Below are 24,885 nucleotides of genomic sequence, written 5' to 3'. Positions count from 1 at the left end.
CCGGACTAAAAAAAAAACTATGAACAAATCCCTATGCACACTGCACATACCTTATTTTAAAGTAAAAAACAAAATGGGAACGTACTATTTAGAGGGGGGAGAAGATCTGAAATTCATATATGTTTATGTTTTGTTTTTAATTTTCTTTTGTTAGCATCTGATTGGCTATACAAGGTTTTCTTGGCTTATGAAAAATGTATAAAAAAAGAAGGAAGCACTTTGGCATAATGGCTAATAAGTTAGAAATATAATATAACTTTTTGAAGGAACATTAAGGAGGGAATTTAATTAAAAGAAAATGAATGTAACTGGATGACAAAATTAGAAAAAAAAACTTTTGCAACTTTTTTGATGATTGATATTAGTTTCTAACAAAATACCACATTTTATTCATGGAAAATTAGATGGTACACTGTGTTGTTTGAATGTATGTTGAGAGAAAAATTTTAAAAAATTACCCCGCCCCCCAAAACAGTCCTTCCTTCCTCTGTCCCTCCATTCATTTCATTCTTCTTCCCTTCCTTCCTTTCTTCCTTGTTCCCTCCATTTCTCCTTCCTTCTTTCTTTCCTTCCTTCCTTCCCTCCTTCATTCCTCTACAATTCTCCTTCCCTCCCTCTCTTTCCCTTTTCTTTCTTTCTCTCTATCTTTTTCCTGTGCTCTTATCACTCACTGGTGGGCCGGATAAATGGCCTCAGTGGGCCACATATGGCCCGCAGGCCGTAGTTTGGGGACCACTGACTTAGACTATTCTGTTGTGGCCTATCAGCGGCCTGAACAGCTGGTTCCAGAGGCTGACTAGGAGGAGGCTGACGAAGACTTGATGCCAGAGGCAAAGATTCACCCAGGGCTTCAGAACCTCCAGATGGTGCCATGAATCGATGAAGACAAAGAAGAGGAAGAATCTGTCCTCAATACACATGCGCACAGAGCTGCCAAAAGGCAGGAGTAGCTCCTTGGGAGTAATGCTTGGGGTTAATTGGTCACTCCCATAGTCTATTTAAGTGAGGAAAAGGACTGGCCAATTTGCAGGAAACAGCTTTGTTCATTCCCGTTGTGTCTTTTTGACTTCAAAACTCCTGTTCAGTTTATGTTTAGAAGACATCCAGTTTCCTGCAAATTACTCCTGGGCATTCTGCCATCAATAGTAAAATAGTGTGTTGTTATCAGACAGCCTCCTTGTTGACCCATTGATTCTTTTTGCTTGGACTATTGCTGGCTGTTAAGAAGATTAATTAATGGCTCTTGCTCCGAAAAGACTACTTATTCATTTCATTGACTTTAGAATAAGTGCTAAGACAAATAATTAGTAGATTGTAAATCTTAAAACAAGGTTTGTTCAGGTGCTGTTTGTGCTGGGTTCCTTGGTCCGGCAGCTGGGACAGAACATATTCACAGATTGAATAATCACTTAACAAAGCTTAGCAGAAATGAGGAATGGTAACTAACTATCCATTAATCCAGATGCATTTGCTTTAATATTTTTGAATAGTCACTTATGTTTATCTTTCTGTTTTAGATTTTTTCACAGGTTCAGATTCCATTCAGGGGACCTGGTGCAAAGATATCCTACACACTATCATGAGCTTTACTCCCCATAACTGGGCAACCCATACTTTGAGTTGTTTCCCAGCTCCCCTCCAGGTAATAGTTTAACTTGAATCAATATTTCTTAATCTTAGCAAGTTTAAGATCTATTCTCTCAAATCGTGAGATGAGTAGAGTAGGGGTAGGGATAGGGATAAGAACAGAACAGAACCTGGAAGAGACCTGGAGAAGAACCTATATCATCTCAGACAAGTGACTGTCCAGTCTCTTCTTAAGAACCTCCAGTGATGGAGTGCCCATGATTTCTTATTTTCTTTCCTATTAGCATTAACTTTGAATTCAATTACAAGGTTTTATAAGATTCAATCTCCTAATTATAAGAGACAATCATATAATCTTATAACACAGGTCTACAAAAAATTTTTTTTTGTAATTATCACAGGTGACCTTGTACTTTTCTGAATCATTTTTTGTTCTAATTTCAAAAATGTAGTATATATAGTTTTTCTGTAGCAGCTATAGGTTCCACGTAGCAGCATCATTATTATAAGATATAGGAAATATACTGGCAACATTGAGAAAACAGTAATTATAAGTTTCAGTCTTATAATTGCACTGAATTGCAGTATCAATATCATTTTCAGGCACTCCAGTTCAGATGATATATTCATACATATATCTGTGTGTGTGTGTGTGTGTGTGTGTGTGTGTGTGTTTGCATGTATATATGCTTTTAAACTCTTAATAAGTTAAAAAATTTAAAACTAAGAAAAAGCTCTACAACAAAAATATACAAAACCCAACACAAAAACACACACACTAGTAATTGATTATATTGCACAAGTCAGCATTGACTCTTAGCAATTACCTAAGAGGATGTCAGATTTATATTTGCATTTGTATATCAAGATGAAAGTTAGAATTAAAGTTAGAATTCTCCAAAATGGAATTTTGTAAAATTGTGCATTAGGTATAGAAGAGAGCTGGTCATAATTTAGGACCTGGATGGGGAAAATTGAATTATGAAACGGGAGTGACCTCACAATATGTAACAGATTTTAGATTAAAATGAAGTTTGTTTTAGTGACTGCTAACTTGTTTTATTTCAGGCATTCTTCAAACAGAACAATGTGCCTCAAGAGAGCCGGTTTAACCTTAAAAAAAATGTGGAAGAGGAATACCGAAAGTGGAAATCTATGTCAATTGAAAATGATATCATTACCCATTTTTCGATGCAAGGCTCCCCTCCTCTCTTCCTTTGTCTCCTCTGGAAAATGCTCTTAGAAACCGATCACATTAACCAAATTGGTTATCGGTATGTTTTGAAAGATTGAATTATTGTTTATACCAAGGCACCATAAAGCAAAATGGAATCGTATTTGGGACAGTGTAAACCTAGATACCATTTTGTGCATAGCGGTCATTGATTTGCCGCCAGGCATGGGGAAATTGATTCCCCTCGGCCGCTCCGTTTTATGTACGGTTTGTTTGGGTTGTATGAGTGTTTTTATTATTATTTTTCAATATATTTTATTACATTTTCTTAAAATAGACAATACTGACAAACATACATTTAACATAAAAGTGGGGTTGTACCTTCTCCGCTTATTCTTGAAGCAAAATTTCAATACAAAAAAGAATACATTCAAAAAGGTTTAAAATCAACTTATTAGTTTAAATGAAAAGAAGAAATTTGGATAACTTTTTATATTAAATCTTCATACATTGTAATTCATAACTCTTAAATCTTATCCCTAATAAGTCTAACAAAACACTTAAATCATAACTCTACTAATACAATACTATTATTTATTTATTTATTTTTACTGTTAGTGTTAATATTTCTTCTTGTTTATCCATATATACACTTTGTTCCATATCTCATAAAATTCTGTTTCTTCTTGATCTTTTAACCATCTTGTCATCATATCCATTTCAGCGCAATCTAATATTTTTTAATAACTTCCTCTTCTTTGGGGATGTTTTCCCCTTTCCAATTTTGCGCATATATTATGTGCTTTTAATGAGTGTTTTTAAATCAAGGTTTTAATCATTGGATTTGTATTTTGTATTCTTGTTGTGAGCCGCTCCAAGTCTTCGGAGAGGGGCGGCATACAATAATAATAATAATAATAATAATAATAATAATAATAATAATAATAATAATAATAATAATAATGGCTTACAAGTGGAACACTCAAAAAGGAGACAGAAGGACTAATACTGGCAGCACAAGAACAGGCCATTAGAACAAATGCTGTCAAAGCCAGAATTGAAAAATCAACAGACGATCCAAAGTGCAGACTCTGTAAAGAAACAGATAAAACAATCGATCACATACTCAGCTGCTGCAAAAAGATCGCACAGACCGACTACAAGCATAGACATGATGCTGTGGCACAGATGATTCACTGGAACTTGTAGCGGAACTACCATTTACCAGTGGCAAAGAACTGGTGGGATCATAAGCCCGAAAAAGTGGTCGAAAATGAGCAAGCAAAACTACTGTGGGACTTCCGACTGACCGAATTCTGAAGCATAACACACCAGACATTGTGATCGTGGAGAAAAAGAAAGTATGGATCATCGATATCGCAATCCCAGGAGACAGCAGAATTGAGGAGAAGCAGCTAGAGAAATTAGTGAAATACGAAGATCTAAAAATCGAGCTGCAACGACTCTGGCATGAGCCAGTGAAAGTGGCCCCAGTGGTACTTGGCACGCTGGGCGCAGTACCAAAGGATCTCAGCGGACATTTGAAAACCATCGGAATTGACAAAATCTCCATCTGTCAATTGCAAAAGGCCGCTTTACTGGGATCGGCAAACATAATTCGCCGCTACATCACGCAGTCCTAGGTGCTTGGGAAGCGCCCGACTGGTGATGAAATACGAAATCCAGCATAGTGATCTCGTTTGCTGTGTTGTACTGACATAATAATAATAATAATTAATAATAATTTGAAATAGCACATATTTTGTTTTCTAATGTTTGCAAAATACTGGCCTGCACAGGAATAAGAGCTCTTTTTGTAATGCATTACAAGCAGCTGGGAATGGGGCTCCAATAGCGGAAATGGAGATGCGCATGCATCTCTGTGCCCCCAATGGGGGCACGCGCACACCCGCATGAGATTTGGCTTCTGCGCATGCGTAGCAAGCAAAATCTCAGGCAAGGATGCTCTCGTGCACGAGATTTCACCGATTTTCTGCGATTTTTTGTTTCTGCACATGCGCGGAAGCAAAGAAATTGCTGAAAATAGGCGAAACCTCATGCACGAGCGTGCCCTCTCGTCAGATTTTGCTTGTTGCACATGTGCAGAAGTCAAATCCTGTGTTGTGGGGTGCCCGCAATGATCCCAGAGAGCATATCAGTAGCGGCCGGTAAGTGCAACACCCGCCTGATAACAAGTAATCCTCGACTTACAAAATCATTCGTTTAATGACTTCTCAAAGTTGTACCAGCACTGGAAAAAAGAAACCTAGTACTATTTTTCATACTTAATAACCATTGCAGCATTTCCATAGTCATGTGATCATAATTTGGCCGCTTGTATGTATCTATGTATGTATTTAAAACTTTTTTTATTAGATGGTAAAATAAAATATAAAAAAATTAAAACAAATAATACACACAGTGATGAGGGAAAGGAGAAAGAAAAGTAAGGCGAGGAGGGAAAAAAAGGGGAAAAAAACCCTTCGGCAGCACATATTCTAAAATTGGAATGATACAGAGGAGATTAGCATGGTCCCTGAGCAATTTGCATGTATTTATGTCAATTGCATTGTCCTAGGGTCATATGAACAACTTTTGCAACTTTCTGACAAGCAAAGTCAATGGAGAAACCAGAATCACATAACAACTACAAATCTAAATAATAAATAAATAAATAAATAAACTGTGTTACTAAATTAACAACTGCAGTGATTCACCTAACAGCTATTTATTTATTATTTATTAATCAGATTTGTATGCCGCCCCTCTCCGTAGACTCGGGGTGGCTAACAACAATAATAATACAATGTAAACAAATCTAATATTTAAGTTAATTTAAAAAACCCCAATTTAAGAAACCAATTATACATACTGACCTACCAGGCAAGGAAGATCATAAAATGAGGCAAAATTCAACAAATTGTTTTGCTTAGCAACAGAAATTTTGGGCGTAATTGTGGTTGTACATCAACAATTACCTGTAACCTAATGCATTACATATGTATGTGAATCATAGGATGAAAAGCCACTTTTATAACCGATATTACAGAACAACACAAAGGTGCTTCTGCCAACAGCCTTAAAAAGAAATCAATTTCAACGTCAAAGAATCCAAAATTTCCTCTCCATTTTGTAATATTGTTTCATCAAATCTGGTTTATTCTTATATTTTCAATATATAAGAGTGGAACCTTGGTTGCCAATCAGTTTCTGGTCACAATTCAAAGTGTTGGTCATCACCTATAAAGCCCTTCATGGCACCGGACCAGGGTATCTACGAGACCGCCTTCTGCCACACGAATCCCAGCGACTGGTTAGGTCCCACAGAGTGGGCCTTCTCCGGGTCCTGTCAACAAAACAATGTTGTTTGGCGGGGCCCAGGGGAAGAGCCTTCTCTGTGGCGGCCCCGGCCCTCTGGAACCAACTCCCCCCGGACATTAAAATTGCCCCCACCCTCCTCGCCTTTCGTAAGCTCCTTAAAACCCATCTCTGCCGTCAGGCATGGGGGAAACTAAGATATTTTTTTCCCCTTAGGCCTTTACAATTTATGCATGGTATGTTTGTTTATATGTATGTTTGGTTTTACAATAAGGGTTTTTAGTTGTTTTAGTATTGGATTTACATGCTGTTTTTTATTACTGTTGTTAGCCGCCCCGAGTCTGCGGAGAGGGGCGGCATACAAATCCAATAAATAAATAAATAAACAAACAAACAAACCTTCCAAGAGTGGAAGTTTGAAAGCTGCTTGTTTGATAACATAGTCTTTTGAGGGATGGAGGTGTGGGAGTAGGAAATTGATTTCCATATTATTTGATTAATGCTGTTGTACTTCTCTCTCCTGTTTTAGAGTACTAGAAAGAATTGGAGCTAGAGCCCTGGTAGCTCATGTTAGGACATTTGCAGATTTCCTGGTCTATGAATTTTCTACCTCAGCTGGGGGCCAGCAGCTCAACAAATGTATTGAAATTCTGAATGACATGGTGTGGAAGTACAACATTGTGACATTGGATCGGTTGATACTATGTTTGGTAAGGAACGCTCAGAGAGAAGTTGCCATTATCTGTTCAGAGATTTATCGGATATCATGATCGCAGTATTGTGTCAATTGCTTTCAAAGTCTGCAAAATTTAGTGAATCTAAAAAAGCACTGCTAAAATGTCATCAATTGAAAACTAGAAAGGAGATCTTAAGGTTAATCATGGAACAGTAGACATACAGAGATAAGCTGATGAGAACCAGTTGGGTCTAAGCCAGTGTTTTTCAACCAGTGTGCCGTGGCACACTAGTGTGCCGCGAGACATGGTCAGGTGTGCCGCAAAGCTCAGAGAGAAAGAAAGCAAGAGAGAGAGAAAGAAAGAGAGAAAGAGAGAAAGAGAAAGAGAAAGAAAGAGAGAAAGAAAGCAAGAGAGAGAAAGAAAGAAAGAGAGAGAAAGAGAGAGAGAGAAAGAGAACAAGAGAGAAAGAAAGAAAGCAAGAGAGAGAGAGAAAACAAGAGAAAGAAAGCAAGAGAGAGAATGAAAGAGAGAAAGAAAGCAAGAGAGAGAGAAAGAGGGAGGGAAGGAGAGAGAGAGAAAGACATAGAGGAAGGGAGGGAAGGAGGGAGGGAGAAAGAGCAAAAAACAGAGGAAGGAAGGAAGAGAAAGAAAGGGATGGGGAGAGAGAAAGAGGAAGGAAGGGATAGAAAGAGGGAGGGAGAAAGAAATATAGTGAAGGGGAGGAAGAGAGAGAGATAATTTTTTTGTCTAAACTTTTTATAACCGCCCCCCCCCCCCTGCTCAATGTGCCCCAGAGTTTTGTAAATGTAAAAAATGTGCCGCAGCTCAAAAAAGGTTGAAAATCACTGGTCTAAGCAATACAGTGTTGCTGTATAAGCAGGCAATTCAAATTTTTGGTAGCAGAGTCACAGAGCTTTCTTTAAGCCTGGTTTTCTTCACTTCACTTCCTCAACTAGAAATGGAAAAGAGTTGGTAAATGGTAAGGTATTTTTATACATGATTATGGAAAGATTGAAATTAGTTCAAGTATTAATGTCAGTGGATTATCACATCTTATAGAGAAGGCTGCTTGAATTATATTGAAAAAATAGTAATTATATAATTCCTTTCAACCACACTATAAAGTGCATAAAGAAGAAAAGGATTTAGGGGTAGTGGTTTCTCAAAATGGTGCAGTGCAGTCAGGCGGTAGGGAAAGCAAGTAGGATGTTTGGCTGCATAGCTAGAGGTATAACAAGCAGGAAGAGGGAGATTATGATCCTGCTATATAGAGTGCTGGTGAGACCACATTTGGAATACTGTGTTCAGTTCTGGAGACCTCATCAACAAAAAGATATTGACAAAATTGAACGGGTCCAAAGACGGGCTACAAGAACGGTGGAAGGTCTTAAGCATAAAACGTATCAGGAAAGACTTAATGAACTCAATCTGTATAGTCTGGAGGACAGAAGGAAAAGGGGGGACATGATTGAGACATTTAAATATGTTAAAGGGTTAAATAAGGTCCAGGAGGGAAGTGTTTTTAATGGGAAAGTGAACACAAGAACAAGGGGACACAATCTGAAGTTAGTTGGAGGAAAGATCAAAAGCAACATGAAAAAATATTATTTTACTGAAAGAGTAGTAGATCCTTGGAACAAACTTCCAGCAGACGTGGTTGGTAAATCCACAGTAACTGAATTTAAACATGCCTGGGATAAACATATATCCATCCTAAGATAAAATACAGAAAATAGTATAAGGGCAGACTAGATGGACCATGAGGTCTTTTTCTGCCGTCAGACTTCTATGTTTCTATTCTTAAGAATCTTAGTTTTCTTGCTTTCGACTCAAAAATGGGGAAAGTTTCATATTTAACTGGGGTTTATATTTTTTTTTAACTTGAGCTATACTCCAGAGAAATTAGAAATATTCCTGTAGGTATTTTGTAGCGCTGTCTTGTTAGTTCAACTTTGATTCATTTTTAAATTGTTGTCATTATTGAAGGCGATGCGCAGCCATGAAGGCAACGAAGCCCAAGTGTGCTATTTCATTATTCAATTGCTCCTACTGAAACCTAATGACTTCCGAAATAGAGTGAGTGATTTTGTGAAGGAGAACTCTCCTGAGCATTGGCTACAGAATGACTGGCATACGAAGCATATGAGCTATCACAAGGTACTTCTGGTTTGTCGTCTTAATTGCCCTAAATAGCAGCACTTCTACAACAAACAAATACACAACTGTGGCAGAAGATCATCTTGTTAGTGATGCGACACATTTGAAGTGATGACTAGGATTGATGTACCTTTTTTGTTGTTGTTGAGGGCTACTGATCATGGTTGGCTGGGGAATTCTGGGAGTTGAAGTCCACAAGCCTTAAAGTTGCCAAGGTTGGACGCCTCTGATCAAAATGTTTTGAAAACTCAACGTGTGCCAGATGTTATTCCATTAAAATATGGATGTACAGTATAAGAGGGAAATCTTATTCAAATGTGGGAAGACAATAGAATATCAGTAATGAAAGCTTATTAAACCCAGACAGATTAAACTAATGTAATTTTTCCCCTCCTCAGAAATATCCTGAAAAGCTGTATTTTGAAGGGTTAGCAGAGCAAGTCAATCCTCCTGTTCAAATCCAACCACAGTATTTACCAATTTATTTTGGGAACGTTTGCCTGCGCTTCCTGCCAGTGTTTGACATTGTGATTCACAGATTTCTGGAACTTCTACCAGTATCCAAATCTTTGGAGACTCTTTTAGATCACTTAGGAGGCTTGTACAAATTTCACGGTGAGTTCTAACAGAAGATGTTTCATTGCTATAATATTACTGGATTGAGAATAATAAATGTGTCAACTAGCAAAGGTTTTCAAGTTGCCACAAAGAGAGGGGGAGCTGGAGGAGTAGCTGATTGTACTAACTGAAACGGCATTCCACAAATGTTTCTTTTACTGATTGTATCCTGGGTTACTGGAGTCAGCAGGAGAGGGTCTGGGTTTCACAGCCTGCCAACGTGATTATTATTATTATTGTTATTGTTGTTGTTATTATTATTATTAATTAGATTTGTATGCCGCCCCTCTCCGCAGACTCGGGGCGGCTCACAACAGTGACAAAAACAATATACATTGGCAAATCTAATAATTAAAATCTAAGATAACAATTACACATTTAAAAAATCTAAAGGTAAGGAACCCCAATATAAAAAACATACATACAGTCATATCATGCACTAGAACTACATAGGCAGGGAGAGATGTCTCAGTTCCCCCATGCTTGACGACAGAGGTGGGTTTTAAGGAGTTTACAAAAGGCAAGGAGGGTGGGGGCAGTTCTAATCTCCGGGGGGAGTTGGATTCATTGGAGAATACGATTTATGACATGTCCAGTGAGGAGAGAGGGAAACAGGATCATGAGGGCATGTAACTACATGAGTTCAATTCTGGCTGCATCGGAATATTGCCAAAATGTCGCCCCTAATAAATTGTTACTTCTTTTTTTTTTTGAAGTTTGGCTCGTGACTCATGAATTAATTACGGCATCTTTCGGAAACTTCACAAAACATTTATTTATCAATGGATAAATGTTCTCTGTAACTAAATGTTCTATTTATTTCATGATGTCTTAAAAATGTGGTAGAGAAGTAATTGCCATTGTCAGACTTGCTGCTGGAAAACTATTTCTAAGAACGTATAGACATCACAGACAGACAAGCTTGTAAAGAATAATTGGGTCTGGCACTCTGGCTATATTAAGCAGTGGCAATGTAGCAAGTCTGAGAAGTTGGCCCTCATTAAAAACATTCAGGCATGTGAGGGCATGGGTTAGAGTAGATGGATTCAGGTAGATCTATCCTTTCTATTCAAGAAAAAGAGAAGTGCTTGACTTCTGTTGAACACAGTACAAGAATCAAATCTCTTGAAGTTGCAGGATCTTTCAATAATATGTTCAAGGAGATAAATGTGTCACTGCATTGTGAATATATTTTAATCATAGTAGCATGAACATACCTGTCTTCCTTTTTTCTGGTAATATTTTAATATATATATATATATATATATATCCAACAGCTTGAATTTTAGATCCATGCAAATTGGATTAAGTTGACAGAATTTATTATGCAAAATAGATATGCTAAATGAATTTGTTATCCTTTAAGGTACAAGCATTTTATAAAAGGCTAAGTAAAAGATGCATGGAAAACAAATTAAATTGTCAATTTCGTTAAGTCCTAAGAGCTATAGCCATGATGGCAAACGTATGGCATGCAGAGCTACAGGCATACCAGCTATCAGCCAGCCCAGCTCCACTGCGTATGCGCACACCTTCCGCTGGTCAGCTGGTCTTCGGGACTCTGCCCAACATACGCAAGGACAGGCCACACGATACACTTAGGAAGAAATTGAGATAGATCGCAGAAGGTATGGGAGGGAGGAAACTAGCAGGCACTGGGGAAAGACATTTGGGAAATCGGAGGAGGCATTGGAGGGAGAAATCCAGGAGAAAACTAGCATGCACTAGGGAAATAAATTGAGGAGACCGGGGATTGTCTCCATTTTGGTGCTAGCGGGCCTCCCTGAAGCCTCCTGGAACTACAAACAGGATTTCTAAACAAGGGTTTTCATGCTTTTTTGGCACCCAAGGAAGAAAAAGTTAGCCATCACTGAGCTAGAACTTTCGTGTGGTGCACTTCTAACAATATATACATAGAAAGCAAACATAATCTTAGTGGTCATTTCAAAGTGACTATATGGAGCCTTGGGTTGATTCTGTTCAGCATTGTTTAAACGGAGAGGGGCGGCATACAAATCTAAATAATAAAAATAATAAAATAAATAAGTTTAAAATTGGAAGTTATTTTACCAAATAGGATTTCTAAACAAGGGTTTTCATCTCAATACTCTTGTTTATGAGAATTTTATGACTGAGTGATTTTTGTGTCACGTGAATCAGTCACTGACGTTTGCAGTTCTACCAGAGAATCAAGTCCCTGTAACATCTCCAAACAATTTGCTTTGTTTTGTGTGACTACAGTCTTTTAATAATATGTAAATCACGAGAAATAATTTTTGTAACCAATAGAGGAGAATATTTGTAGCTCAGGGTTGAAATGAGGAGTCCTTGGTGGTCTCAAGCTTGCTTGTTTTCTTGCAGATGTTTCATTACCTTAACTCAGGGGTTCTCAACCTGGGGGTCGGGACCCCTTTGGGGGTCGAACGACTGTTTCACAGGGGCCGCCTAATAGCATGACAAAAGACAAATTTCCCATTGTATTAGGAACTAAAACTTCTATTCTGGTGCCTTGGAACATATTTTTACAATCCGATCAATCAGGTGTTTACAGTGGGGGTGTCCTTTGACCTTTCTGCCAATCAGCTTAAAGCTTTGTTGGGAGAATTGGCATTAGACTTGTGGTTGGGGATCACCACAACATGAGGAACTGTATTAAGGGGTCACAGCATTAGAAAGGTTGAGAACCACTGACTAGATAATATAATCAGTGCTAGAATTTTGTCAGCAACTCTGCAAAACCTTTTCTGTGTTACTTTCATTGCTATTTTTGCTTGTGGGTGAAGAATAAATTTAGATTTCAGCTGGTCTTTTTCTTATGACAGAAGCATGTCTAAGCCATACATGTACAAAGATGATGATAAAGGAATGTATATGACGCTCATACAATTCTGGGAATGGTACTTCAACGTCCTTACTTCTTCCATAACTGGCAAACTGTACTAAATTATGCAAATCTCGAAAAAAGGCCAAAAAAAAAAGAACAGCATGTGAATAATATCAGTGTGTACACTTTGAACAAAGCACAGATCATATTCTTGGTATATGCATACAGTTTATGACAGTCTTGATTATAAAAAGTGCAAACGCAACTGTTTTAGGGGCCTTTTTTGTTCATTTTTGTTTTGGCAGATCGGCCAGTGACCTACCTCTACAACACCCTTCACTACTATGAGGGACATCTCCGAGAGAGAACCAACCTCAAACGAAAGCTTGTCCATGCCATCATTGGTTCCCTAAAAGACAACCGGCCATTAGGGTGGTGTTTAAGTGACACCTATCTTAAATGCGCTATGAATCCACGAGAAGATAACCCATGGGTCCCTGATGATATGTATTACTGCAAACTAATTGGGAGGCTGGTGGATAATATCCTTTCTAAAATGATGAATGTATATAACCTATCAGGATATAGAACGTTGGTTACTCTGATTAAACTAGCTGTGCTGCTTTTTTATAGCATTGGGTTACTAATAGTTCTCTGTCAGCAGCATTCGGATTATCACTGCAATATTTTAACAATATGTTTTTTATTTTTTTATTTTTTAATGTATTTATTTGATTTTTATGCTGCCCTCCTTGAGGTGACTCAGGGCAGCATACAACATTAAATATAACAATATACACTGGTACCTCTACTTAAGAACCTCTCTACTTAAGAACTTTTCCAGATAAGAACCGGGGGTTCAAGATTTTTTTTGCCTCTACTTAAGAACCATTTTCTACTTAAGAACCTGAGCCTGGAAAAATTTCCTAGGAAATTTGAGAGTGGTACCAAAGCCCGGCTAGTTTCCTGCCATTTCCCCTTTAATCCCGGCCATCTGGGCTGCCAGAGGAGCCTTTTGGTGGCGCTTAAGGAGGCTTTGGCAGTCCAGAGCGAACAAAGCATTTTTCTTTCTCTGGGTGCTTGGACAGGGAATAAACCTCTGCCAGCGCCCAGAGAAAAGAAACGCTCCCTTCGCTCTGGGCAGCCAAGGAGTCTCCACAGCGAAGGAAAGGCGCCGGCTACAAAGTGAGTGAGTGAGAGGAGAGGGGAGCCCTTCAGCATGGGAAGGAAGAGGCAGCAGGTAGCAGCAGCAGCAGCCAGTGTATATGAGGCAGTGTATGGGAGGCAGCCTCGCGCCGGGTGTATTGGAGGCGTGTGCTCCTTCTCGCCTTTTTTTAAGCCTTAAAGTTTTGGACTTTTTGATTCCCCTCTACTCACCTTCCTTCAGCAGTGACTGTCCTCCTCTTCTTCTTCCTCCTTCTCCTCCCACCCAAATTCCAAGCTTTTATTTCTTTTCTAATGGGTTTGCATGCATTGTTTGCTTTTACATTGATTCCTATTGGAAAAATTGCTTCTACTTAACGTTTCTACTTAAGAACCTGGTCATGGAACAAATTAAGTTCTTAAGTAGAGGTACCACTGTATAAGAAATCTAAATAACTAAAAATTATGAAAATTTACTAAAAAAAACATTTTAAAAGACCCCATATACACACACATATTCATCCAGTTCAATTTAGAAGGTTATTTGAAAGCCTCTCCCTTCCCAAAAATTCTTAAAAGATCCTCTCAGTCTAAATGGATTCTTTCCATGCTCACTATAATGTTCGTTACAATAACCTGCAATGAAATTCATTAAAATAACAAAGGTCCAGAGAGTTTTGGAGGTCAACAGCATGTTGCTCAAAGTTCAACATCCTCTATCTAGTGATGTTAATTAATGATGGTTTGTGATAGCAGATTAGTCCAATTGTTTAGTATGTGCAATTTCAATTTTGTGCCTTATCTGTGTTTACTGATAAGGAAATCACTCTCCCTAAAGATAAGAACAAATGGCTTCTTAACGATTGGCTTGTTTTAATAGGTAAGCTAAATTTAAAAAAGAAAAATAGCAAAGCATTTTTTAACTACAGTAGTTTACTTTTAAATTTTGGAGCTGGAGAGGTTTATTAAGAATGTAACAGCACATTGTGTTATTTGGTAGGAACTACTAACATAGGCTTATGTATGCACGTTATTAAAGCTGGTCAGAGCAGTTGAAAGGTGGTTTGCAAATGTGAATGAACATGCCTTCTTCAAGCAATAGAGTATCCTTTAGAACAGTGTTTTTCAACCAGTGTGCCGTGGCACACTAGTGTGCCGCGAGACATGGTCAGGTGTGCCGCGAAGCTCAGAGAGAAAGAAAGCAGAGAGAGAAAGAAAGAGAGAAAGAAAGGAAGAGAGAGAGAGAAAGAAAAAGAGAGAGAAAGAAAGAGAGAGAGAGAAAGAGAGTAAGAAAGAAAGAAAGAGAGAGAGAAAACAAGAGAAAGAGAGAGAAAGAGAGAGAGAAAGAAAGAGAAAGAGGGAGGGAAGGAGAGAGAGAGAAAGACATAGAGGGAGGTAGGGAGGGAGAGAGAAAGAGAGCAAAAAAGAGAGGAAGGAAGGAAGAGAAAGAAAGAGGGATGGAGAGAGAGAGAAAGAGGAAGGAAGGGAGAGAAAGAGGGAGGGAGAAAGAAATAGAGTGAAGGGGAGGAAGAGAGAGAGAGAATTTTTTGTCCAAACTTTTTTACACCCCCCCGCCCCGCCCCCCCCTCGCTCAATGTGCCCCAGGGTTTCTTAAATGTGAAAAATGTGCCGCGGCTCAAAAAAGGTTGAAAATCACTGCTTTAGAAAGCTCATGGCTGCTTGAAAGTTTCTCCCCAATTGTGTACGTGTGTGTGTTGTGCACACACAGCCTTTTTACTTTGTTGGCTGAAGAGTTGTCTCGATATTCCATAGCATGTCACTTTCATACTTCAAGGAGGTGTGGTTTGTAAAGCCCCTCCTATTGAGTACTTGGCACCGCCCTATGACAGAGAGCTGAGTGATGCTTCCATGAGCCAATATAAGACTTCAGCTGAGCCGACTAATAGCTGATTGGTCCACCCTTTCTCCCCACCAGGTGGTGCTGCTGCCAGGAAGCAGCTGTTGGGTTTATGACATCATGTTTCAATGCTTGTTTCCTATAAAATATAGTTTGTTTATTAGCTTAACAGCAATCACCGATGGCTGGTAAATCCACCAGTCCATTCCCAAACTGCGATTGGCGGTTCAATGAATTTCCTAATCCAGCTGCCCATGCCCTCCATGTGACCTGTGTGGAACTAATGGCCTTGGCTGTTCCAGGGAAGGATGTAGGCAATGACCTTCTGAACGTAGTTTTGAAAAGGTATGTAGAACTTTTTTATATAGAAATGATTCCAGTATTAAAGAGGTAGAAAATAAATTGTTATGATCGAAAGGGGAAGAGTTATTGAAATTTACTTAGTTGATTTAGTTCTAAAAAGTACAGGTGTTCCGTAACTTAACAACTATTTGTTTAATGATCATCCAAAGTTACAACAGCACTGAAAATAATGGCTTATGACCAGTGAAGGGCTCCACTTACCTTTTCCTACCGGTACCAGGTTACCAAGGGCCGACATGTGTGCGCGCATGTCCTAAAAAGTCCTAATGGATCACCGATCCCATTTGGACCGAGTGGGGCCCATTATTGCTTATGACCATTTTTCACACTTATGACCATTGCAGCACTCCCGTACTCATGCATTCAGAATCTAGATGCTTGGCAATTAGTTTGCATTGATGACAGTGGCAGTGACCTGGATCCATCTGATTCATCTTTTACGGCATGGGTCCTCAAACAATGGTCCACGGGCCACATGTGGCCCTCCAAAGCCATTAATCTGGCCCACGCAGGACCATGAAGCTGCCCTGTCCACCCTTCTGCTGAGTGTAGCACTTACCTTTCTGTGCCCCGTGAGCTGAAACTCAAATGTAAGGTCTACAATTTTAGCCTGCAGAAACATTCTGGAGGTGGGGGAGGTGTATAGACACCCCAGGAGGTCAAAAAATAGGTGAAAATGCCCCTTTTTCAGAGAGAGAAAAAGAGGGAGAGAGGCAGAAAGAGAGATATTTCTCAAGCTCCTTGGAGAAGAAGAATTGCCTGAAAAAAACTGAGTTTTTTGATGTGGACCACTAGACTCATAAACAATTGAAAAAATGGTCTAGTAAAAAGAAAAGCCAACCAAAATGGCAACATGCAAACGAAAGCAAATAAAACACCCTCAGAAGCAAAACAAATTAAAGATCAATTTGTGTACACAGTTTATGGACTTAAATTGACCATACCCTCCTAGTCACATGACCTAGCCATGCCCACCCAGCTGGTCTGGGAGGCCCCCAACAGCCTGAGGGACCATGAATTGGGGCCCTTGTTTAAAAAATTCGAGGAACCCTGTTTTATGATCTTCTGACAAACAAAGTCAACGGGGAAGTCATATTCACTTTACAGCTGTGTTAATAACTAGGCAAAAGCAACAATTTTCTTAACAACTGTGACGAGAAAGGTTATAAATTTTGCACACAATCATGGTCATAAGTCAAGGACTGCCTGTATACATAGCTTTACTGTCCCTGTGCTAGAATCCAGAGTACCAAAACACTGATTTTCCTCTTATTTTCCTAACAGTCAACCTCTGGTGCCCAGAGAAAATATCACAGCCTGGATGAATGCAATTGGTTTGGTTATCACCGCCTTGCCTGTAAGTTACCCTGAGGGTTTACAATTACAATTAAAAGAAGAGAAAGACAACCTAAGGTTAGGTGTAAAAGTTCCAATTCCTGCACATGAGAAAGAATTGCAAATTGCAAGTTGGGTTTTTTTTACATGGAGTTTTGTTTGTTTACTTTAATTGAAACTTTGCACAAACTTTTGAATGCAAAGAATTAAAGTCATTTTTTTGCAGATTAGAAACGCAGCCTTTTCTTTTTGTGACAAAGGTAGATTTATATGGCGTTGTTTTATGAGAGAAATAAATTTTGCCCACCCTCTTTTTCAATCACGAATACATAGTCATCGCATATTTAGTCCTGGCAGCAGATACAGAGTTCGGTAGAATAAAGAAAAGGCGTGGATTTCTATCATATGTTATGAAGTACGTGCGGTCACATGCACTCTCCTTCTATTAACAGTTGTTAAGTATTAGATTGTATTTGAAGTATGCAGGATGCTATCGGCCTTGTAAAATGCAGCATTCCAAGAACTGCTGTTTGAAGGTATAATACACTGCTCAAAAAAATAAGGGGAACACTTAAACAGCACAGTGTAACTCCAAGTAAATCAAACTTCTGTGAAATCAAACTGTCCACTTAGGAAGCAACACTGATTGACAATAAATTCTACATGTTGTCAGTACATCCAACTTGGTACAGAACAAAATATTCAATGACAATATTTCATTCATTCAGATCTAGGATGTGTTGTTTGAGTGTTCCCTTTATTTTTTTAAGCAGTGTATAATTCTATCTGGCTATACTATTTCCTACATCAGTAGTCGATACGTACCTGGTTCTTCCCGCAGGATTCCACCCCTTTCTCCTGGTTTCTGAATCATTGTATTACTAGAAAAATATAACTGTAATGAGCTAGTATGGGCTGACAGCAAGACTCCACATACTAGGTGGGAATGATGTCTCCCCTGTCATGATAGCTTGAAATCACATCTTGCGCTTGAGGTTTCTATTTGAGGTTATGGACATGCTAGCTGAAAGCTCTCTAATCTTTGTTGTGGGACTGGTTTTGTTTTCCAAGGAGCCCTACTGGATTGTCCTCCACGAACGGATTGTGAGTGTTATCAACAGCCCTAGTTTGACTTCCGAGACTGAATGGGTTGGGTATCCATTCCAGCTGTTTGACTTCACGGCTTGTCACCAGTCTTACTCCGAGATGTGCTGTAGCTACACATTAGCCTTGGCACATGCAGTCTGGCACCATTCGAGCATTGGCCAGCTTTCTCTCATTCCAAAGTAGGTATTAGTGGGTGATGTCTGCAATTGATGAATATCATCTTAGGTAGTTTGCATGTGCTGTAGATAGATCACGTATTCATATCAAGCTCCTTATAGTCACATGTAATTACAGTGATCCCCCGGTTATTGCGTCCCCGACCATTGCGAACAGGGTAATTTGCGATTTTTGAACCCGGAAGTCAAAACACCATCTGCGCATGCGTGCCCTTTTTTCTATGAGCACGCATGCGTAGATGGCGCCCGGCAGATCAGCTGCTGGGCGGCTTCCCTGGGTCTTCCCCCTCTTGCTGGCGGGAGGGCGAGCGGCGGGCATCAGCAAGGAGTTTCCCCACCGCCCACGCAAACTCCTCGCTGCCGCCCGCCCTTCGCCTGCCCACGCCGTTCATTCTCGCCGCTTCCCACCTGAGTCCTGAAGCGAATTCGCTTCAGGACTCAGGTGGAAAGCGGCGAGAGCGAGCGCTAGCGAACGGCTTGTCCGCCGCCCGCTCGCGCGTCCCGCGCCCACGCCGTTCATTCTCGCCGCTTCCCACCTGAGTCCTGAAGCGAATTCGCTTCAGGACTCAGGTGGAAAGCGGCAAGAGCGAGCGCTAGCGAACGGCTTGTCTGCCCGCTCGCGCGTCCCGCGCCCACACCGTTCATTCTCGCCGCTTTCCACCTGAGTCCAGAAGCGAATTCGCTTCAGGACTCAGCTGGGAAGCGCGAGCGAGCGGCGCCAGCGAACGGCTTGTCCGCCACCTGCCTGCCCGCTAGCGAGGAGCCGAAGATTGGGGGCGGCGCGGCTGTTTTAAAACGTCGCCGTCGGCATGGGGGGCTTCCTAGCAGCCCCCCAAACCCGGGTTGGGGGTCCGGGGGGTGCTGGCAAGCCCCCCATGCCGGCGGCGACGTTTTAAAACAGCCGCGCCGCCCCCAGTGTTCGGCTCCTCGCTAGCGCTGCGGAAGTAAAAACACCATCTGCACATGCGCAGATGGTGTTTTTACTTCCGCAGCGCTACTTCGCGAAAACCCGCTCGTTGCGGGGGGTCCTGGAACGGAACCCTCGCAACGAGCGGGGGATCACTGTATTTGTATCCTATTGCTATCGGTAATCATTGAGTCTCGATAGAATTTAGGAGCTTTCAAAATAAATAATCTTAACTATATTCAGTTTCTTTCATTTTTGAGGATTTAATTTATTATACCTTATGAAATATTACAGGTTTCTCACTGAAGTGTTGATTCCAATAGTTAAGACTGAATTCCAGCTCCTTTATGTCTATCATCTTGTTGGGCCATTTCTACAGCGGTTCCAGCAAGAGAGGACAAGATGCATGTTAGAGGTAGGTGTACACACACACACACACACACACACACATACTGTACACGCACAAATAGCTGCAATGTTTAGATTTGCAAAACAATGGGTCAGAAATTTTCTGAACTGGGAAATTTTCTGAAGGGAGGTTTTGGGCAAACATACGAGATTGTTTTTATAATCTTCCAAGCAGAATTGACTTAGTGAAGAATAACTTATTGGACCCAAATCTTTACTGAAGGCAAATCATGTCAGACTAATCTCATTGATTTCTTTGTCTATGTCACAAAGGTGTTGGATGGACATGGTGCCATGGATATTGTCTATCTGGACTTCAGCAAAGCCTTTGATATGGTTCCATATAAAGAGCTGATAGATAAATTAGTGAAGATTGGACTTAATCCCTGGATAGTTCAGTGGATTTCACGCTGGCTGAAGCGTAGACATCAGAGAGTTATTGTTAATGGCGAGTATTCTGAGCAGAGACAGGTTACAAGCGGTGTGCCACAAGGGTCTGTTCTGGGTCCTATTCTTTTTAATATGTTTGTGAGTGACATAGGGGAAGGTTTGGTAGGGAAGGTTTGCCTATTTGCCGATGACTCTAAAGTGTGCAATAGGGTTGATATTCCTGGAGGGGTCTGTAATATGGTAAATGATTTAGCTTTACTAGATAAATGGTCAAAGCAATGGAAACTGCAGTTTAATGTTTCCAAATGTAAAATAATGCACTTGGGAAAAAGGAATCCTCAATCTGAGAATTGTATTGGCAGTTCTGTGTTAGCAAGAACTTCAGAAGAGAAGGATTTAGGGGTAGTGATTTCTGACAGTCTCAAAATGGGTGAGCAGTGTGGTCGGGCGGTAGGAAAAGCAAGTAGGATGCTTGGCTGCATAGCTAGAGGTATAACAAGCAGGAAGAGGGAGATTGTGATCCCCTTATATAGAGCGCTGGTGAGACCACATTTGCAATACTGTGTTCAGTTCTGGAGACCTCACCTACAAAAAGATATTGACAAAATTGAACGGGTCCAAAGACAGGCTACAAGAATGGTGGAAGGTCTTAAGCATAAAACGTATCAGGAAAGACTTAATGAACTCAATCTGTGTAGTCTGGAGGACAGAAGGAAAAGGGGGGACATGATCGAAACATTTAAATATGTTAAAGGGTTAAATAAGGTTCAGGAGGGAAGTGTTTTTAATAGGAAAGTGGACACAAGAACAAGGGGACACAATCTGAAGTTAGTTGGGGGAAAGATCAAAAGCAACGTGAGAAAATATTATTTTACTGAAAGAGTAGTAGATCCCTGGAACAAACTTCCAGCAGACGTGGTGTGTAAATCCACAGTAACTGAATTTAAACATGCCTGGGATAAACATATATCCACTGTATTTGTATTCTTTCACTGGCATTTCTGCAGAGTTGTGTTTTTTTTCCCTGTGGTGGACTTCAGCTATATCTACTTCTTTAATAAAATTAAACATTGTGATTTCCTAACATATTTCTAGTATGAAATTTAGAGCAGTCCATATTAATTAAGTAAACTTAGGGTACCTTAGGGAGTCTCCTTTCTTTTTGCTATCATGTATTGCTGATTTAGTGACTTTGTATCATATTGCAAGAGGGCTACCATTTATCCCAGGAATTGGCAGAAAAGCCCAAAGGCAGTTTGCATCAACAATAAAACAAAAACAGGACCTTCAATTTCAGCACTCATTATCTCGTTTCTTCAGACAGAACAAAAAAAGTTTTAAAAATAAATTCTCAAGGACATTCTGGGTGTCAAAAAATTAATTACACTTCAGCATAGATAGCTAAACATAGCTGATTTCAAGCTCTCTCTGAAAGGGAGGAATTTTTGAGTGCGTTTTTTTACCTCAGCATTCAATAGCTAGACAGCTGAGAATGCAAAAAAATGTTTGCAAAAAAATGTTTTTTGCCATGTTAATAATAAAGTATTTTCACTTAAATATTCTTTATGACCATGCATTGCTACAAAGAGATTTCATTTCTAAGACCAAAAACATACAGCTTGGTTTTGCTGCAGGTAGGTTTTTTTTTAATCACCCAAACATTTTGGTAATAATTTTCTAATACAGAATGTTGATCTTTTATGGAATTATTACATCAGAACAATTGATAATTTATTTCTGAACAATCACTGTGCCATCTCTGCCTTTAAAGCTCCATCCACCGAGTCTGCGGAGAGGGGCGGCATACAAATCTAAATAAATAAATAAATAAATAAATATTATCTAAAGTAGTTATGCAATACACTTTACCCAAAACATTTAGTTATGTATGCACTCCTATGACAATCCATCTTATAGCTGATATTTAACATATGATTAATAATATTTTTGCATATAGAAGTCATTATGTTTTTCCTTTTTCATTGATTATTATCATGTTTTTCCTTTCACTCCCTTACTTGGGATATAAATACTAAATGTTTTATTATTTTTATTGTTGTCAATTTCTTAGTCAGTTTCATAGAAAGGAATAAAAAACATAAAAATAAAATAATCAGAATATACCCTATCAGACTATAAGACACACCAGCGTATAAGACACACCTAGATTTCAAAGAGGAAATCAAGAAAAAATAGCTTTTGGCCTCTGCACATCCAGTTTTTGCCCTCCCCAGCCCCCAGGAGCATTTTTCAGGACTCTCAAATTATTATTATTATTAATTAGATTTGTATGCCCACCTTCTCCGAAGATTCAGGGCAGCTCACAAGGTACAAAAAACAATACAACAACAAATCTAATTAATAAAAAAATTACTACTAAAATCCCATATATATTAAAATCAGTCAGCCAAACCCTCTATGTGTCCTGGTTTTGCAAAAAACAGGCCCGTTTTGTGGCCTCCCAAACCCCCTATGTGTCCTCAGCCCTTAAAAGCACTCTGCAGGCCTCCAAACCCTTCACACACACCGTTTTTGGCAAAAACAGGACGCGCCAGGAGAAGGGGCTGGGAGGCCAAAAACAGGTGTTTCCACCCATTTTGGGGGGGGGGGGGTGTCTTATAGTCCAAAAATATGGTAAATGTTAACTTTATAATATGAATGTTGGAATTTAAAAATAAATTTGAACTGACCCAAGATGGAAAAGGTATTACGTGTTTTCAGCATAGCTTGTGTTTGTATCTGGCAATAGATTGGAGTAGCTTTTTATGAAATGCTTCTGGAGGTGGATCAATGCAATATGCACCTCAGCTACATGGACCCCATCTGTGATTTTCTATACCATGTGAAGTATATGTTTACCGGAGACAGTGTGAAAGACCAAGTAAGTGGATTTCTGACAAGAAATAGCACTTTGGAGTAGAATTGAAGTTCAATTAACTTTCCCATCTGAGGTCAACAAATGAAAATTCCACAGGAGAAAGCCTGCCCTGTGAATAAAAAGAAACCAATTATAGATTTTTTCCTCTCTTCAGGTTTTATACAGAAAAAAATATTAGACACTTTGACTCAAGTGTGAAGCTTTTAAGACTTTTAAGTGAAATTTTCTTAGGGTTTTTTTTAATCCTGCCGTTTTAATGTCAGTAGGCCACTTTAATTAGATTTAGCATTAATAACTTTTGGAAGACTCCCTCCTATCATTTTCACTATATTGCCTTTTAAACTGCTTCAGACTAGAAACCAGCTTAAATTGGAAATGAGATAGGACTGCTAGCTGTTTGAAAACTGAGGTTAGTCATAAATGTCTTAGGGAATAAATGCACAATTGGCGGTTTTGGAAGTGGGGTAGATGTTTGCAATTCATAATTTGTTAGACATTCCTAACCTTTGTTTCTCTGCCCTCATTTTAAATGTAGAATTGTAGCCCTTGGATTTTATATTTGCCATCCTGATGTCTTAGATTGAATAAATACCTAAAACCCTGAGCCTTTAAGTTCAAGCAAGATAAAAACCGAGCGAATGCTAATAAACTGCATAATTTACAGTGACATTTCTTTCACATTTTTTCTTTTTATTAAAGGTTGAGAAAATCATTTGCAATTTAAGGCCAGCTTTGAAACTCCGTCTGCGTTTCATGCATATCAGCAAAATGGAGGCATCATCTGTTCCTCAACAGTCGATCAGCAACATTTCTCCAGCACCTCAGCCCAATCAGGTCCCAGTAAATGTTGCTTTGCCAGTGTCACAATAGAATAAGGGATGGAGCTTTGGGGACTTTTAATTTTACCCAGGATGAAACACCACTCTGTAATGCCTGCAGAATAATTCCCATTGTATTCTTCCTGATCATATATGTGTTGCTTTTTCCCTGCACCAAAGAACTCTAAGCAAAGGGAACTCCTAAGGATTATGGAAGGAGCAAATTGTTTCAGTAACAGTTCTACTCATTTTTGCTTTTCTTAAAACAAAATGTTTAATTATTTTTATCATCAGTAAACCAGCATTTAAATAATTTAAATTGCATTTAAAAAATAAGACATTGGTTTACAGCTACTTTTGGAAAAAAAGTCATGATACTTAAAAAAAAAGGCTTAAATTCTCAATTTAATTTGATAGGGAATATAATCAACCAAAAATGAAGAATTATGAATTTTGTGGTTGTTGGCTGTGCATTTACCAGCAGTGGTACAGAAAGTAAGATAATACATTTTTAATTCAAACTGTAAGTAATATATTCAGTTCATTCAGCAGGCTACTGACTTATGAATTGTAATTATGTTTAAAATCTGTATATTTCTGCAAGTTGTGGGTACTTACTTAACTCTCCAGTGTTTGTATTTAGTAAACTTTATTTTGGTTTTGTATTTATATTTTTGGTTCAATTTTCTACTTTATAAAGATCCTAATATAGGGGTGCCTTTTATAGGGATTGTTATGATTTGACAGCTATTACTTGTAAAATATTGCTAACGTTGGCTAGAACTTGAAAAAAAGGATATAATAAATAATTTTTACAACCAATTAAGTATTATAATTAAAATTATTTCATATTAGTGCTGCTTACCCCATTTTCCCAAATGCTGCAGAATTACATTTCCCTAAACAAGTACCGGTAATTGGAATACAGAAATTCATAAGGTTATAACTTTTTTTCTAAAATCTCATCTTCCAATGGAATATAAGAGAAGAGTATTTTTCTCGACAGCACATTGAGGTTTATATAAAGGTATGGAATAGGAAAACTCCTCTAAGTTTATATTATATTTCATGCTACATTTTTTAAGTAAATGCTAAACATTTGATCTCAAAATACCATCTGTAGAACAATGGAGAAAACAGGTTTAAT

At 39.0% G+C, this 24,885-nt stretch overlaps 1 protein-coding gene across 2 annotated transcripts in view; it reads left to right on the top strand.

Annotated features, from left to right (window-relative positions):
- The window catches only part of MED23 (mediator complex subunit 23), a 71,273-nt gene extending 46,713 nt beyond the window's left edge, over positions 1-24,560 (top strand). For both annotated transcript variants that reach the window (XM_070733528.1, XM_070733527.1), the window contains 12 exons: positions 1,518-1,642; positions 2,656-2,861; positions 6,609-6,789; positions 8,743-8,913; positions 9,312-9,528; positions 12,661-12,897; positions 15,536-15,701; positions 17,004-17,076; positions 18,126-18,340; positions 19,539-19,659; positions 22,792-22,923; positions 23,620-24,560. In XM_070733528.1, the coding sequence (XP_070589629.1) occupies positions 1,518-1,642; positions 2,656-2,861; positions 6,609-6,789; positions 8,743-8,913; positions 9,312-9,528; positions 12,661-12,897; positions 15,536-15,701; positions 17,004-17,076; positions 18,126-18,340; positions 19,539-19,659; positions 22,792-22,923; positions 23,620-23,790 (2,015 nt within the window). In that variant the 3' untranslated portion in view covers positions 23,791-24,560. The remainder of the gene's footprint in view (positions 1-1,517; positions 1,643-2,655; positions 2,862-6,608; positions 6,790-8,742; positions 8,914-9,311; positions 9,529-12,660; positions 12,898-15,535; positions 15,702-17,003; positions 17,077-18,125; positions 18,341-19,538; positions 19,660-22,791; positions 22,924-23,619) is intronic.
- Positions 24,561-24,885: the final 325 nt, after the last annotated feature.

Source organism: Erythrolamprus reginae, chromosome 1 (assembly GCF_031021105.1).
Source record: "Erythrolamprus reginae isolate rEryReg1 chromosome 1, rEryReg1.hap1, whole genome shotgun sequence".
Classification (NCBI taxonomy): Eukaryota; Metazoa; Chordata; class Lepidosauria; order Squamata; family Dipsadidae; genus Erythrolamprus; species Erythrolamprus reginae.
The sequence above is the reverse complement of the archived record's forward strand: the minus strand, read 5'-3'. Positions and strand labels throughout refer to the sequence as shown.